Source organism: Rutidosis leptorrhynchoides, chromosome 3 (genome assembly GCF_046630445.1).
Source record: "Rutidosis leptorrhynchoides isolate AG116_Rl617_1_P2 chromosome 3, CSIRO_AGI_Rlap_v1, whole genome shotgun sequence".
In the NCBI taxonomy this organism is placed as follows: Eukaryota; Viridiplantae; Streptophyta; class Magnoliopsida; order Asterales; family Asteraceae; genus Rutidosis; species Rutidosis leptorrhynchoides.
Window position 1 is genome coordinate 38048328 of NC_092335.1, and position 14429 is coordinate 38062756.

Genomic DNA, 14429 nt, shown 5'->3' on the forward strand with positions numbered 1-14429 from the left:
CATAGTTTGTTTATAAGATTTTTCCGGGTAGTTAGAGGAGGCTCGTTTATAGATAGTCTTTTTGTTTGCTTTCTAGACGCGAGCTTCCGTTTCCTCCTTTTTCTTTTATATTCTTGTTGATGGTGTTTTCCTTTGGAAAATGACCTCTTTTCTATATGAGTTTTAGTTATTTTCGCCGAAGAAAAAAAATGTGTGGGTTGAGGGTTTATTGTGGTGTGGATTAGAAGTGTAAGCGGGGGTATAGTAAAAAAAGAATTGATTAATAAGTTGAGTTAAAAGAGATAAAATGATATGTTAAAAATAAAGAAAAGTCAACCAATTAAATGACGTCACGTCACCCCAACCCATTTGCTTTAGCCGTGAGAATACCACTCACGCTCTTCTCGGGCTTTAGAACCACGCATCATAACATGAAATTTGCGCTTTTCGCCACATCACCAACCCACGACGTGGCTTCTTTTCCTAACAAACAAAGGGTCGATAATGTCAAGATTTTAATCTCTAAATCTATGTATATATTTTAACGGAAAACATATCATTAAACATCAAAGTTTTATGTAATATCTTCAAATTATATCGAGTTAATTTGTTTAACAATTATATTGTTTTTATTCATGCAAAATACTAATAAAGTAATTTTACATGATTCATATTTTTCATTCAAAATAATTATAAAACATATTATTGTCATTTAGAACCAATCTCATTCAAATTATGAATCATACAGCGTTAAATCATTCAGTTTTATTTAACATAACTTAAATCTATATATATAATCTTGTCTTATTATGTATATAGATCATAGATCATTTGCATCGCATCTTAAAACTTACAATTAACTTCATCACATTAATTACTTAATTACTCAATCAATGTAAATAAAAATTATATAATAATTCTTACTGAACAATACAACCACTTATAATCGAAACATGCTTAATGACATGAAAACTCTTTTTTCTGCAATTTATGTTCTTTACCTTTTAAACAATGTTTTAAACAATCTCAGACTGATCAATCTGAACCCAAAACACATAATTGAAGTTTAGCCAAAACAATATAGTCCGATTCGCCTTTGATAAAAATCATCATTGTTCATCATCACATTTAGATAGGAGGTTATAATATTAAAATGCATCTTTAAGTTTGTTTGCTCTGATTGACTTGAGATTTAACATGGTTAACATATTACAGATTGAACTTCAGTTTTGCTTTTATATTAGGAGCAAATGATAACAGAATACACAAAATGAGTAAATATCTTATTAATGGTAGATGCAAACTCTTTTATAAGTGAATAATGTATGTAATATTGTAATGAACCCGATGCAAATTATTATACGGCTTTCTAATGCCATAGAATTTGACAAATATACATAATTAAATTGTGAGATTGTCCAAAAACTAGTTTATGGTTCATTGCCACCATCATCATCACCATATCCTGATCCATATCCCTCTCCATATCCAGAGCCACTCCCATACCCCGAACCTTGCCCATTACGCCCTCCTCCGCCCCCTCCACCACCACCGCTGCCGCCACCACCACCACCACCATTTTTCCCACTACCACTTCCATATCCTGAACCACTACCACTCCCATATCCCGAGCCACTCCCTGAGCCATTCCCACTACCACCACCTCCTCCGCCACCACCACCACCACCACCACCACCACCTCCTCCTCCTCCTCCTCCGCTCTTTCCACCACCGGAACCATATCCCGAACCACTTCCAGACCCATAACCCGAACCTGATCCACTACCATTTCCTGACCCTCCACCACCACCACCTCCACCGCCACCGCCACCGCCGCCACCTCCTCCCTTACCTCCACCACCACTTCCATATCCAGATCCACTACCTGACCCATACCCTGACCCAGAGCCCTGGCCAACCTCTCCAACACTAGAACCACCTCCTCCACCACCCCCTTGTCCACCACCTCCACCTCCTCCTTGACCGCCAGTCTTCTTAGAAGACCTAGCACCAAAGGAAAGGTCCACAACAAACAACACCAAAAATGCAATAGCTAACATCTTCGGGTTCGCCATTTTCAAACTCCCTACAACTACAATACTCAACTTAAATGTTTTTATCTCCTAAAACAGTGTACTATAACTTGTAACCTCAATGAATGTCTTTTGAAACTAATACAATATCACTGAGTTGTGTGGTACAATCAATAGCAAGAGACCTTATCTATTTATAGGCATTGCAAGGCTCAAATGCTTTTCAAAAGTTTGAATACGTCAAAAAGTTTCTAGTAGCTTCCAACAAAAGGAAGAGTGATATGATAATACGTGTTTGATTTGAGATAGGATGTTAGTGGTGGTGCCAGTTGAATATAGTGGTATTGAGTTGGTGGTGCTCTCAAGCTAAGCTATATATCTTGCTGTCTATGCACATTCATCATAGTCACTCACAAAAGGCGTTGTACCACTTTTGACAATACAAACGTCAACATATTCACACAGCTATACATGTCAATACAACCCTGCATCCCTTACAAAATCACTTTTCTATGAAAATATATTTATATACAACACTTAAATGGGGCAGTGGCCCCCTGTAAAAATGTATCATCAAGCAAGGTACCTCATGAATCATTCTTTAACTATGTACAAATTAGACACATAAACACGTTTTGTAATAAAGTAGCATAACTAATTGGTTAAACTGTAAGCATGTATAATAATGAAGGAGGCTTCAGGCCTAATAGTACAGATGTAGGCAGCAAAAAGAATATTAGATAAAAGTGTATGGGCCTCATGTCAACAATTCATTTCAAATTTCAAATTTTCAATCTAAAAGTGACCACAAGTGCACAATCCACCAAACCCCAATACACGGATTGCATTTAGTGGAAAAAGGAATAAGTTTGACAAGATTTTGGTTGGATGAGGTATGAACATGCTCCTTATTATTCACATCTAATTTTCACTCTCTCAAACAAAATATGACACTACATATAAACATAGGTAATATACCTTTTTTCATTCATAATATTTGATTGTATTTATCACATCATACACATGAATAACCATCCCTAAAATAATCTATTGGTTGAAGTCTTAATATCTTTACATGAGACATCAGTTCATATCTCATTAGCAACGATCTTGAGAATGTCAAAAATGGTCACGAAATAACCCGGTTAGGCCTCATACATCTAGGTGGAAATACACGACCTAACCGGGTTATCAGCTAACCATTTCCGACTTATGTGCTGTTACTGAGGTTTGTATTCGAGGCCTCTAGTAAGGATATCCAAACATCAACCAATAAACAATCTTGTAATGTAATATTGTAATGGATGACTTCGTATATAGAAGAATTCACATATTGTTAACTCTTGGGTATTAATATATCCACCGCCATTTTTACTTATGTGTGCTGTAATAATAATAAAAACAAATACACATAATAACAATAAAGAATTGAACTTGAATCAATATAAATGCATAGAACCGATAATATTGTTTATATGTTGTTGCAATAAAACATGAAATTACACAATATCCAAAAGTAATTTGATCCATTACTTGAAAAACATAATGTTTTACAAGAAACATTTTGACCATCATAAAACAAACAGATCAGAATTATAGTCACTAATTTCAATTTCAACTAAAGATATACCAAAAAGTAAATCATGTTTAATAAACACATATAAAATGTTACATAATCACGCTAGTACCTTTTTCGTTAAAAGACACATACCAAAAATATATCTCTAGAACCCATTTCATCAAAATAATAAAGTGTCCTTTGCAGGTAAGTTTTTTCAAGCGGCCATGAGCTACCATTGGCTTCACACATACAATCTATCCATGAAAAAAACTTTTCGTGAAGAAAAAAACCTGCACACTATTCAGACCACAACTTCATGAATGTGGCAACGCATGTCTTGATGAATGACATAATCGGGTTACTTTCTTGACTGTCCGATCTCTTAGATTTGGCTGCTTCCAATGATTCACTGCTTAGATAATCAAGTTTAGCACAACTAGAGAACTTATAATACTCGAAACACAGTGCGCCAACTTCGCATGTTTTGGCAGGGTTAATATCCATGAATAAATACTTACAGATTGATTCTTTTTGCTGTATCAGTAGGCTGTAAGCCTGATTTCTTCTTATTTGCAGTCAGAGCTTCAAAACTCGGTTGTTGAAGAGAACTGCTAGAGTTATGCTTAGAACTGATGTCACTAGGAGTACTCAAGGCCTATCAAAGTGACAAATAAAAGACTACGGTTATTTAGCAACAACGGACCCAATTCTCACATTAGCATTTAACCTGTATATATATACAAATAATAAAGGTTTATAATTCTATATGTTTTCTAAGCAGTAGTTTAATTCAACTAAATAAGACAAACGAATAAGAGTATGAACTTACTTTGTTCTCGAATTCAACATCCATGATCGTTTTAGACTCTGTTTGGGGGGTTGCTAATTCCTCAGATTTTGTATTTACCACTTCATCAAAAATCATGCTAGAAACGGGCCTTAAAGGAAAAGTCTCTACGACTACATTCTTTGACAAAGGACGAATATGCCCTTGATACACGTCCACTTCATTTACTTCATGTTCGTGTCCTTCCACACCCTGTTCCATTACAAATTCTGCATGCTCAGGTTCTTCGAATACTTCATTATTCTCTGTTGCATTAGTACTACTATTTATGATGATGCCATCATCAAATTTGCGTCTATGCAGTTCAGAGACCCTTTTTGTATTCAAAACTTTCGCACGTCTAAGCTCGTATTCATTGAGTAGTGTTTTGTTGTCTTTAGGTGGTACCCCATGTATATTGGGATCAAATGAGATCGAACCTAATGGAAAGTTTTCCAAAAAACTATCGAGGTTCTCCATATTCTCCTCCCCTGGAGGCAACTTGGGTGGGGCCAGCACTCGATTCTCCTGAATTATGTCTCGAAAAATTTCACGGACAATGTAATAGGACCCACCAACTTCTTTGTGTGTGAGATTCAGTGATGGAAAACTTCCTTTATTTGAAGCCTGATGTCTGCAAGAAGTATACTCTAACGTTATTTATTCTACCACAAAACCAGGATATATAAATATTGTTCCCACTTTAAACTGCAAACTATTTTCATAACTGAAGTATATATAATTAGTTAGACTTGCGCAGCAGATCAAAGAAAGCTGCTCAACCCAAATCACCAAACGCATAGCTTATATATGTTTTGCCATATTCTCAAAATTCTGTGTACTTACTCACTCTCATTAGTAACTAAAACATACAACTTGACACATGGATCAAGAAGATGGATACTTACAGTAATTGAAGTTTTATAACTTGAAATCGAAACTACACAGCAGATTTCTCACAACATTCTAGGAAATACTACGCTTATGCGAATCAGGCAAATCAAAACATTAGTGTCCCGGGGCGGACCTCTGAAGGGTCAACTGGTTCGGCTGCCCCCGACTACTCAAATTTTTTTTCAGTGTATTTATTTTTTTTGAACAGCCGAATATTATAAAAAACCAAAAGGAACCCAACCTAGCGAGAAGCTAGAAAGGAACAACAAAAGTTACAACGGGTTACATAACCAAGAAATTAAATTACACCTTAACTTCCCTCTATTTTTTAACCAAAAAAATGAATACGAGCGAATGGAATCGAATATAACACACTTCTTGATTGCATGAGTGTTAAACACGATACCATTCCGAAAGCTCCAAATGATCCACACCGTAGTCGCAGCAATGATATACAACCGGATCTTCCAATCTGCACTTCGAGGGTTGCTATCGATCCAACTTGTAAGCTCTTTCCATGACATTACCGACGACGGAATATGAATACTACACCAAACACCAATACGAACCCAAATATCCCGGGCCAAATTACAAACATAAAACGTATGTTCAGAGTCCTCTATATCAGCTCCACACGTCGGACATGTCGTATCCAAAATATCTACTCCTTTAAGCATCAAATTAAATCTATGTGGTAAAGCATCGAGGGCTAACCTCCAAATAAAAAACATTTATTTTCAATGGGAGAATCTTGTTCCAAGAAGTACTGTCCGAGGCCCCATTTAACATCGCATCGTCTAACAACTTGCGAAGATTAGCCACCGTGAAGATGCCATCAATTGCCGAACCCCACACCCACTCGTCCAGCCCATCAGACAATTGGACTGATGACAATTCAGCTAACAAGTATTCGAGTTCCTGCGCTGTTCTACCCGTGATTTCACGCTGCCAGCACCAACCCCAACCTGCAGGACCACACTTATCTCTAACTAAAACATTCGGAGTTGAGTCTAAATGGAACAATCGGTTATATCGAGTACACAGAGGGCCATTTCCCAACCAAACGTCTTTCCAGAACAAAGTAGTACCGCCGTTACCGACTTGTTTATGTAATACATTCCAACTAATGTAATTCTTTTCGGTCACCCACTTGAAGGAATTAACTATATCAGCCCAAATACTTTTATACTTTAACCCCTGTCTTTGAATACCCATATCTTCACCATGAATTGCTTTAATAACTCGAATCCACAAATCCTTAGAACCTGTCATCGCCCTCCATCTCCATTTATGAAGAAGGGCTAAATTAAACGATTTCACGCTACCTATTCCTAACCCGCCTTGCTCTAGCGAAGCCAAAACCTTATCCCACTTAACCCAACTTATCTTACGCTTTTCACCAATGGAGGAGCCCCAAAAAAATGCCGAACGGAGTGACTCGATCTTTTTGATAACCGCTTCTGGACAACGGAAAACCGAAAAATGATAAATCCCCAAACTCCCTAAAACCGATTTAACAAGAGTCAATCTCCCACCAATCGATAGCATATTAGTTTTCCATCCTCTTAACCGCTTATTATATTTATCAATTAACCCTTTCCAATTCTTTAAAAGCTTCATATTGGCACCTAAAGGAAGCCCAAGATACGTGAATGGAAGCACACCTTGACTACACCCAGTTGCCTCAACCATTGCAACCATATCCGCATCTGATGTCCCAACCCCGAATAAGTGTGACTTGTCGATGTTAATCTTTAACCCGGATGAAATATAGAACTCCTCCAACAAACGCAATATGTTTCTCATTTCATCTAAATTCCAACCTGTACAGACCACTACGTCGTCAGCGTAAAATAAATGCGATACAATAAAGTTACCACTTCCTAGTCGAGCACCCCGAATAAGTCCACGATTAACTGCATCTGTGATCATTAAATTCAGGCCCTCCATTATGATAATAAAAAGGAATGGACTTAGCGGATCTCCTTGTCTCAATCCTCGTTCAATCTTAAATTCATTAGATGGACTGCCATTTACAAGAACAGAAGCTCTAGCCGACGAAAGACACATTTGAACCCATCTTCTCCATTTCGACCCAAAACCAAGGCGCTCTAACATATGGTCCAAAAACCTCCAACTGACGGTGTCATATGCTTTCTCGAAATCTACTTTAAATAACAACAATTTTTTCTTTTTCTTCTTATACCATGCAATAACTTCACTAAGAATAACCGGGCCGTCAAGATTTTGTCTTCCGGCTATAAAGGCAGACTGTTCGACTCCAATAACACTATTTATCACTTTAGCAATCCTAATCGCCATTAACTTAGTAACGATCTTGTATTGAACACCAACCAGCGATATAGGTCTGAAATCTTTAACCTTAGTCGGATTAGGAACCTTTGGAACTAATGTGATGAAAGATGAGTTCGTTCCACCCGGTAAGCAAAAGGAGTCGAAAGTGTTGGTGACAGCCGTCAAAATGTCATCCTTACACAACTGCCATTGATCTTTTATAAACTGAAATGAAAAACCATCAGGACCTGGAGCTTTCGACCCACCACATGACCAAACCGCAGATTTAACTTCATCCTCTGTAATCGAATTTTCTAACAAGTTTCGCTCCCCCAAGGACAAGACATATTGAGGCTGAAAAACAGGGAACTCAAAATGCGCTTCAGTGGCCAAATATTTCTCCCTATAAAACGCGAAAAACTCTTGCTTAACTCGCGAAGGATCAACAACCCACTCTCCGTTAATAAGGATCCCTTGAATATTATCAGACCGTCTTCGTTGCTTTAATAATGCATGAAAATACCCCGAATTTTCATCCCCGTCTAGACCCCACTTCACCCTCGACTTTTGAGCAAGATCCATATCTTTCATTCTATTAATTTCTAACAGTTCATTGACCAATTCTCCTCTATTAGAAATGCATTCAGTAGAAGCAGAACCCAACTCAATTGATTCATCAATTTCTTCCAGCTTAGAGTTGATCAACATCACTCTAGAAACTTCAGCACTTTTAACTTCCTTAATCCATCCTTTGATATCAGCTTTAACTAGTTTTAGTTTCATATCAAACCGAGTACTTTGATTGCACCTCAGCCACGATTGTTTCACAATTTCATCGAACCCATTTCGACACTTCCACGAATTAAAACACTTAAAAGGATGCGGACCATAATCAATTCTCTCTTTAAAAACCAACAACGGAGTATGATCGGACCACCTTTTACTTAAAGCAAGCAGTCTGAGATCAGGAATATCATCTAAAACACTAGCCGATACAAAAACTCGATCCAACCTGCTCATTTTAATACCCCGTTTATGCACCCACGTAAATTTACGACCCCCCAATGCTAGCTCAGAGACATTTGCCTGCTCGATAAACGAGTTAAACCGATCTGCATTTTGAGAGTTAAAAATAGTTCCCTTCCGGTCCCCTTCCTGTCTTTTCAGTGTATTTATGTGTTAAATTTCGACGTTTGGTGTATTTATATGTAAAAGTAGTCATTTTGCCCTCGTTTACTTGTTTTTTCAAAATTTTAACATTTTGCGAAAGATCCGCCATATATTGTATATACAGTACATAATTTTGCATAAACTCTAAAGTTCCACATACACATTAAATTGAAAATTAGCACAAAAATGAAAAATATCGAACAAACATACATTTTTTGGGCCAAGATGAAAAATCTCGCACAAAAATGAAAACTCTGGTGCAAAAACGAAAAATGTGACATTAAAAACATGCGTAATCATTTCTAGGGTTTATGGCATAAGGTAAACTACTAGACTAGTGTTGGAAATTTCAGGCGTAGTAGTATTTGAAATCTATCTATAAATAGAATGAAATGAACCTTTGAATAAAAGTCTGGACCATTTGTTTCCGTTCCTCTTTGGATCTTCGCTTTGATTTTTTAGCTCCAGATGAATCATTGAGGTTTGCGTATGTTATTGTTTTACCAGCACAGTAACCTCCTCCTACTCTGTTTATTTGCATTTATAGATCTAATCCAACAAGTTAAAATTTCTGAATTATATAGGAAGAAATGATGTAAGTAAGTGATCTGATGATGCAGACAGATGAAAAGAGTTAGTTCTAGTTCCTGGGAGTGTAACTGAAAACCCTACTAATGGACACACTTGACTAGTTGACCTGAAACAAATGCTCCATATGCTTGCAAACATATGATTAGCTATTGGGGTAGACCAATATTTGAATATTATTTTATTTTTATAAATTATCTTTAAAAAAAATTGTATATTGTTTCGTGTATAGAAATTTCTCTTAGAATCTCATCAGATCATGATCGTCTCAACAATTTGAAGGCCCTGAGCGAAAATAAAAATAAACCCCTTATACACGTTAGATTTTTTATTAGATACAAAAAGATAATACTCCATAGTCCATACTTAAATTGATCAATATGAAAAAAGTTTTCAAGACATACTTATCAAAGTGTTTTATTTTCAAATATTTTGTTCTCTAACAGGCTTTTTTGTATAATTTTAATTGAATACTTTGAGAATATATTTAAAATTTTAAGCCCTTCTAAATTTTTGGGCCCTAGGCGGTTGCCCATCTTGCCTATGTCCAGATACGCCTGTGAGATAAATGTATAAAACGCATGTATACTAATTTATATATTATATACATTTATAGTATTATTTTGTAAAGTTTACATTATCTTAAAGTTTACTAGAAATGAAAGATTTATTATTATATTTTTTTAACAACAGTTCGGGATAATCGTTAAGGGGCAACGTGCAATGCTACACCCCACGGGAGTCAAACTCTCGACTTCTCGCTAAGAGGGGCGAATCACTACCACATAAGCTACAACACGAAATTTGTTAAATATTGTCATTATTTGGACTAAAACACATTATCCAAAACAACATTGATCTCAAGTTGGTTGGCTTGTAAAGTTGCAAGTCACTTTGTAAACACAAGTATAAGATGTATGAAGGTTGGTGTGCAACAACTGCAAGTAATTTTGTGGTGTATAAATAACCTCACTTTCATCATACCACATATTTAAAAGCTCGATCATTTGGATTCCTTATATGTCAATCAATAAGAAAACCGTATGGCAGCTCAGACTTTGATTTCATTATCAAACAACCACAAAGCATAATATAGACACAACATATGGAAAAAAGAAAAGTAAAAAATAAGAGGTTGAAGCAGAAGTGGAAGAAACTACTTCAGTTTCTTTATAATTTATATACATGGGATATATACACTGGCAACCATGAATAGATACAAATAATAGTGTTTGTCATTGGGTTTACTCATCATCCGGATAACTATCCAGAAACTGCTTTATAATCTCTCTTTCGTTGGTCGTCAGATCAAAATCATCATCACCCAATCTCCTCCACAAAGCAGCACTTATGCTCTCCGGGTCTTTATCAACTACCTGCATCAGTGAAAGAGTGAATTAGTAACGCCTAATCTTATTTGTTTATGAACACAGTACAGACATCATAGCTTCCATTAAATTACTACTATACATCGACCATTAGACATGCTTTAGATTAATGGAACCCGCATATGGGATTATATAAAAATATTAGGCTAATTTAATGACATAGTTTTTGTAACCATATTTACTAATAAAAAATTTCAGAAAATCTGAAAAATGGACAAATAAATGTATCTGGAATGTACCTGGATATAGTTGTTAATGTGGCCATCCTTGTTAACAGGAGTAACAGGCTCATTGTTATTGGTCATCCATTCACCATCTACTATGTATTTGTACTCATACCTACCCTCCTGTTATTATAAATACATAACATATAACTTGAAATATTTAGCCTCAATATTTTTTGCTTCTTGATATTAGCTGTTGAATAAGATAGCACCTTCAATGTAACATATATTGTTTACCAGCAAAGAAGATAATAAATTAGTTACCAGCAAATCTCTATGAAGAATCCACGAACCATGCTTCTCATCATAATTTAATGGAATACTCTGCAATGAATCACTGATTTCAGCAACGAAGCATCAACTCACATTGTCACCATGCTAAAAATTTGATAAAGAACCTGTGCCTTTGACAATTGTATGTCGAATATAACTAAAGGACCATAATTGTTGACACTAACTTTTCAAAAATAATTAAAAATAATATCGGGTATATATTACCTGGCCCCAACCAATATCAAGTCCAGATACTTCTACTGTGGAACAATTATCACCGTTCCATGTCAATGTAATCGATCTCTTTTTCAGGCCTGTAAGCTTTAAAAATATTCAGTTTAAGAAATATTTGTGTCACCAATGAGAAGATTTATGTTACATTCCCTAAGAATAACTGTCTTAGGAAAAAGTGAATACAATCACGAACAGTGTTTTATATTAGATTTTATTAAGTGTAAGTTCTTCACAGTTATATGCCATGTTCGAGCTCCCAAAGCTTATAATCATAGAACTTCATGAATATAAGTCAAAGAATAACTTACAATGTCAGCAGTTGCGCTTTTTATAGCATCAACATTTGGGAAACATTTACGATTTCTCTGCAAAGAAATTGAACAAGCGATAAGCATTATTAAACAAAGAATGTTGATTTTGCATATGCACACAAGTTTTTTAACTGAAATTTGTTCCAAACTTCAAAACTTTTTCTATTTTCTGCACTCTTATATATCTGATGATCATATGCTGACATTGTTGTAATTTAGGGGGAAAAAAAGAACATATTTACCAGGAGTAGACTGAGTGCATTGTTTAGCTTATAACCTTGAACCCAGAACATGTAAGCCAACTGTCATAAGTAGGACCCACGTCAATAAAAAAACACAGATACCTAAAAAAAGCATAGTTTAGGAAGTTAAAATTCAGTATACTGCAGTTGCAGGAGCTCTTCCAAGTCCAGCTGTGCAATGTATGTAAGTTACTCCACCATTTCGGTTAACAGCTTTGTGTAATTTGCTCACTACGGCAGGAAGTCGTAGCCGCAAATCAGTTCCATCAAAGTCCCTGATCCATAACATTCATTTGTAAACTCGCGTCGGACCCCACGTGGAAATTTATAAAAGAAAATAGATATATTGTTCAACAAGAAGAACCGTTTTACCTTATTTCAGCACGCAAGTGTTCAATGTCACTGAATGTGCTGGCATATTCTTGAATGGCATTAATATCCACGTTAAAATATCTAGTGAACCGGTTAATTGGAAAACATGAAATGCACCTCAACAGCTATTCGTTAACTAGACCAAGAAAACTTGTTACATAACGCAAACTTGATCTATGTACAATGATTTATGAATCCAAATGATGGATATAATAAGTTCATCTTGAGCGGATTAGCTCCAAGACGTTTAATATATAAGATAATTATTTAATGAAAATTTCTTATGGATACGCAAGATCAGGGTCTTGTTGCAAGCAGAATATGGTATGTACTCCAATACTACGAAGCTTGTCAACATCTTCAGGAGTCTGCCATGTGTATAAAGTTCCTAAGAAACGACATAATCCATTCGAAATTGAATATAGGAGCGAAACATTACCTGCAGACATGATCCAACGATCAAGTCTGGACGAATAAAATTGTAGTTCATTCCAAGTTCATGCCTATAAGTCAAAACTGAAATTACCAAATTAGCAAAAAGATATTAACCTAATGATAAAGTCAGTAACTGAAAAACTGATATGATGAAGATATTAACTTACCAGCACCCATTTTTTCGGTCATATTAGTACTGTAAACATCAGATTTCTCGTCATCGTCAGCACCTTCCATATCGATACTAGGTGTCGGGCTAGACATTGCCTATATAATGAAACACATACAATTGAAATTTTTGTGTTTAGTTTGTTTAGATCAATTTAGTGGTTACCACAAATTCATTACAATTCATACTTTTATTGCATCAAAAACAAAATCACATGATACACAATACAAAAAGCAGTCACACGGAGCCATAATTCAACCAGATTAAACATAAAAATAAATGCAGAAATTAAAGAAAATTTACATTACCTTAGCTAAATAACAACTTCCTGTAAAATCATTAGCATTCACCAATCCCTGATTACGATGAAAACCACACACAGAAACATACGTTGTAAATCAGTGATTGTAACATTTACATATGGCACAACAAAGGTAGTTAAGTTACAAATTTCACCTTCGTATTTACAAATATCGGGTATATTGAAGATTTACATTTGAAGTTATAAAAAGGCAAAGCTGAATAGGACCTGATAAACATAAAATTTAGATAATTAATCCATGGTGATAAATTTTAAACAAATTGAGAAATTGAAACATACCTTGAAAGATTTGTTAGGCAGTTCATCCTTGTGTCTAATTCATAAAAAGTATCAGTTCACTTGGTGAGTTGGTGGACAGAAAACGATGATGATGGAGTATATTTTGAATTTTTTTTATTTTTTTTATTTATTATCCGGACAAAAAACTTAAAAAAAAATTATACTTTTTATATGAACTTTTCTTTTTTTAACTTTTTAGTTTTACTCTTTAGTTTTTACCTTTTATATATCTTTTTTTAGTATATATGAATAAGAAGCATATTCATTTGACTCCAAGTTTTATCTTGGGTTTGGGGGACTGATTTTCAGCCCTTGGATTAGTGGTGATCAATGGCTGAGATTAAATAGATCAAAATATATGTAATTTTGGGCGGAGGGGCAATTTCGTCATTTTACTGCAAAAATTTTGTACACACACTCCACCCATCTCGTGCATTCCTCACTATTGCACACACCATCCGTAACGTTTTTCTCTCTCTATCTCCATTCTAGGGTTTTCCATCTGGAACGAATTTCTTCATCGCCATCAATTATCTTAAGTTTCTTCGATTCGATCAACAATCAAACGTTTCATCTTCATTAATCCATCTATAACCAATGGCGAAATCATCTGAATCTCCGGCTAAAACACATGCTTCGGGTAAAGCACAATCTTCGGTTAAAGCTCAAGGTCCGGCGAAATCACAAGCTCCGACCAAAATACAAGATCCGGCGAAAACAAAAGCTCCGGCTAAACTAAAAGCTCCGGCCAAAGCTCTAGGTAATTTTACTATGTTTTATTTCGCAATTAATCAAGTGTTTGTTCTATTTTCATTGTTTTCTTAATTTTTTTAG

At 35.5% G+C, this 14429-nt stretch overlaps 3 protein-coding genes across 3 annotated transcripts; all 3 read right to left on the reverse strand.

The window, feature by feature from the left end:
* Nucleotides 1-1160: 1160 nt before the first annotated feature.
* On the reverse strand, nt 1161-2243 carry LOC139895954 (uncharacterized). Its single transcript, XM_071878512.1, has one exon. The coding sequence runs from the start codon at nt 2052-2054 to the stop codon at nt 1410-1412; it is 645 nt and encodes a 214-aa protein (XP_071734613.1). The 5' UTR covers nt 2055-2243; the 3' UTR covers nt 1161-1409.
* A 1345-nt stretch (nt 2244-3588) lies between these two features.
* On the reverse strand, nt 3589-9446 carry LOC139895955 (uncharacterized). Its single transcript, XM_071878513.1, has 4 exons — nt 9157-9446; nt 4403-5033; nt 4092-4228; nt 3589-3982 (listed from the first exon to the last, which is right to left on the reverse strand). The coding sequence occupies exons 1-4, from the start codon at nt 9297-9299 to the stop codon at nt 3871-3873; spliced, it is 1023 nt and encodes a 340-aa protein (XP_071734614.1). The 5' UTR covers nt 9300-9446; the 3' UTR covers nt 3589-3870.
* A 950-nt stretch (nt 9447-10396) lies between these two features.
* Nucleotides 10397-13709, reverse strand: LOC139895956 (phosphoglucan phosphatase DSP4, amyloplastic-like). Its single transcript, XM_071878514.1, has 14 exons — nt 13596-13709; nt 13451-13523; nt 13303-13350; nt 12993-13092; nt 12830-12906; nt 12682-12758; nt 12391-12471; nt 12161-12293; nt 12019-12078; nt 11774-11830; nt 11457-11552; nt 11223-11282; nt 10974-11081; nt 10397-10722 (listed from the first exon to the last, which is right to left on the reverse strand). Exons 1-14 carry the CDS (start codon nt 13619-13621, stop codon nt 10591-10593), a joined length of 1128 nt encoding a protein of 375 aa, XP_071734615.1. The 5' UTR covers nt 13622-13709; the 3' UTR covers nt 10397-10590.
* Nucleotides 13710-14429: the final 720 nt, after the last annotated feature.

Bases quoted from the DNA above. Each gene is read 5' to 3' on its own strand.
- LOC139895954 (XM_071878512.1), bottom strand. From the start codon at position 2,054: ATGGCGAACCCGAAGATGTTAGCTATTGCATTTTTGGTGTTGTTTGTT.
- LOC139895956 (XM_071878514.1), bottom strand. From the start codon at position 13,621: ATGAACTGCCTAACAAATCTTTCAAG. The intron at 13,093-13,302 runs GTAATGTAAATT...TTCATTATATAG, and splicing joins GAAGTTGTTATTTAGCTAAG to GCAATGTCTAGCCCGACACC. The intron at 11,283-11,456 runs GTAATATATACC...GATTCATTGCAG, and splicing joins TTGATATTGGTTGGGGCCAG to AGTATTCCATTAAATTATGA.
- LOC139895955 (XM_071878513.1), bottom strand. From the start codon at position 9,299: ATGCAAATAAACAGAGTAGGAGGAGGTTACTGTGCTGGTAAAACAATA. The intron at 5,034-9,156 runs GTTCATTTCATT...TACTTCTTGCAG, and splicing joins GTCCAGACTTTTATTCAAAG to ACATCAGGCTTCAAATAAAG. The intron at 3,983-4,091 runs GTAAGTATTTAT...TTATCTAAGCAG, and splicing joins ACAGCAAAAAGAATCAATCT to TGAATCATTGGAAGCAGCCA.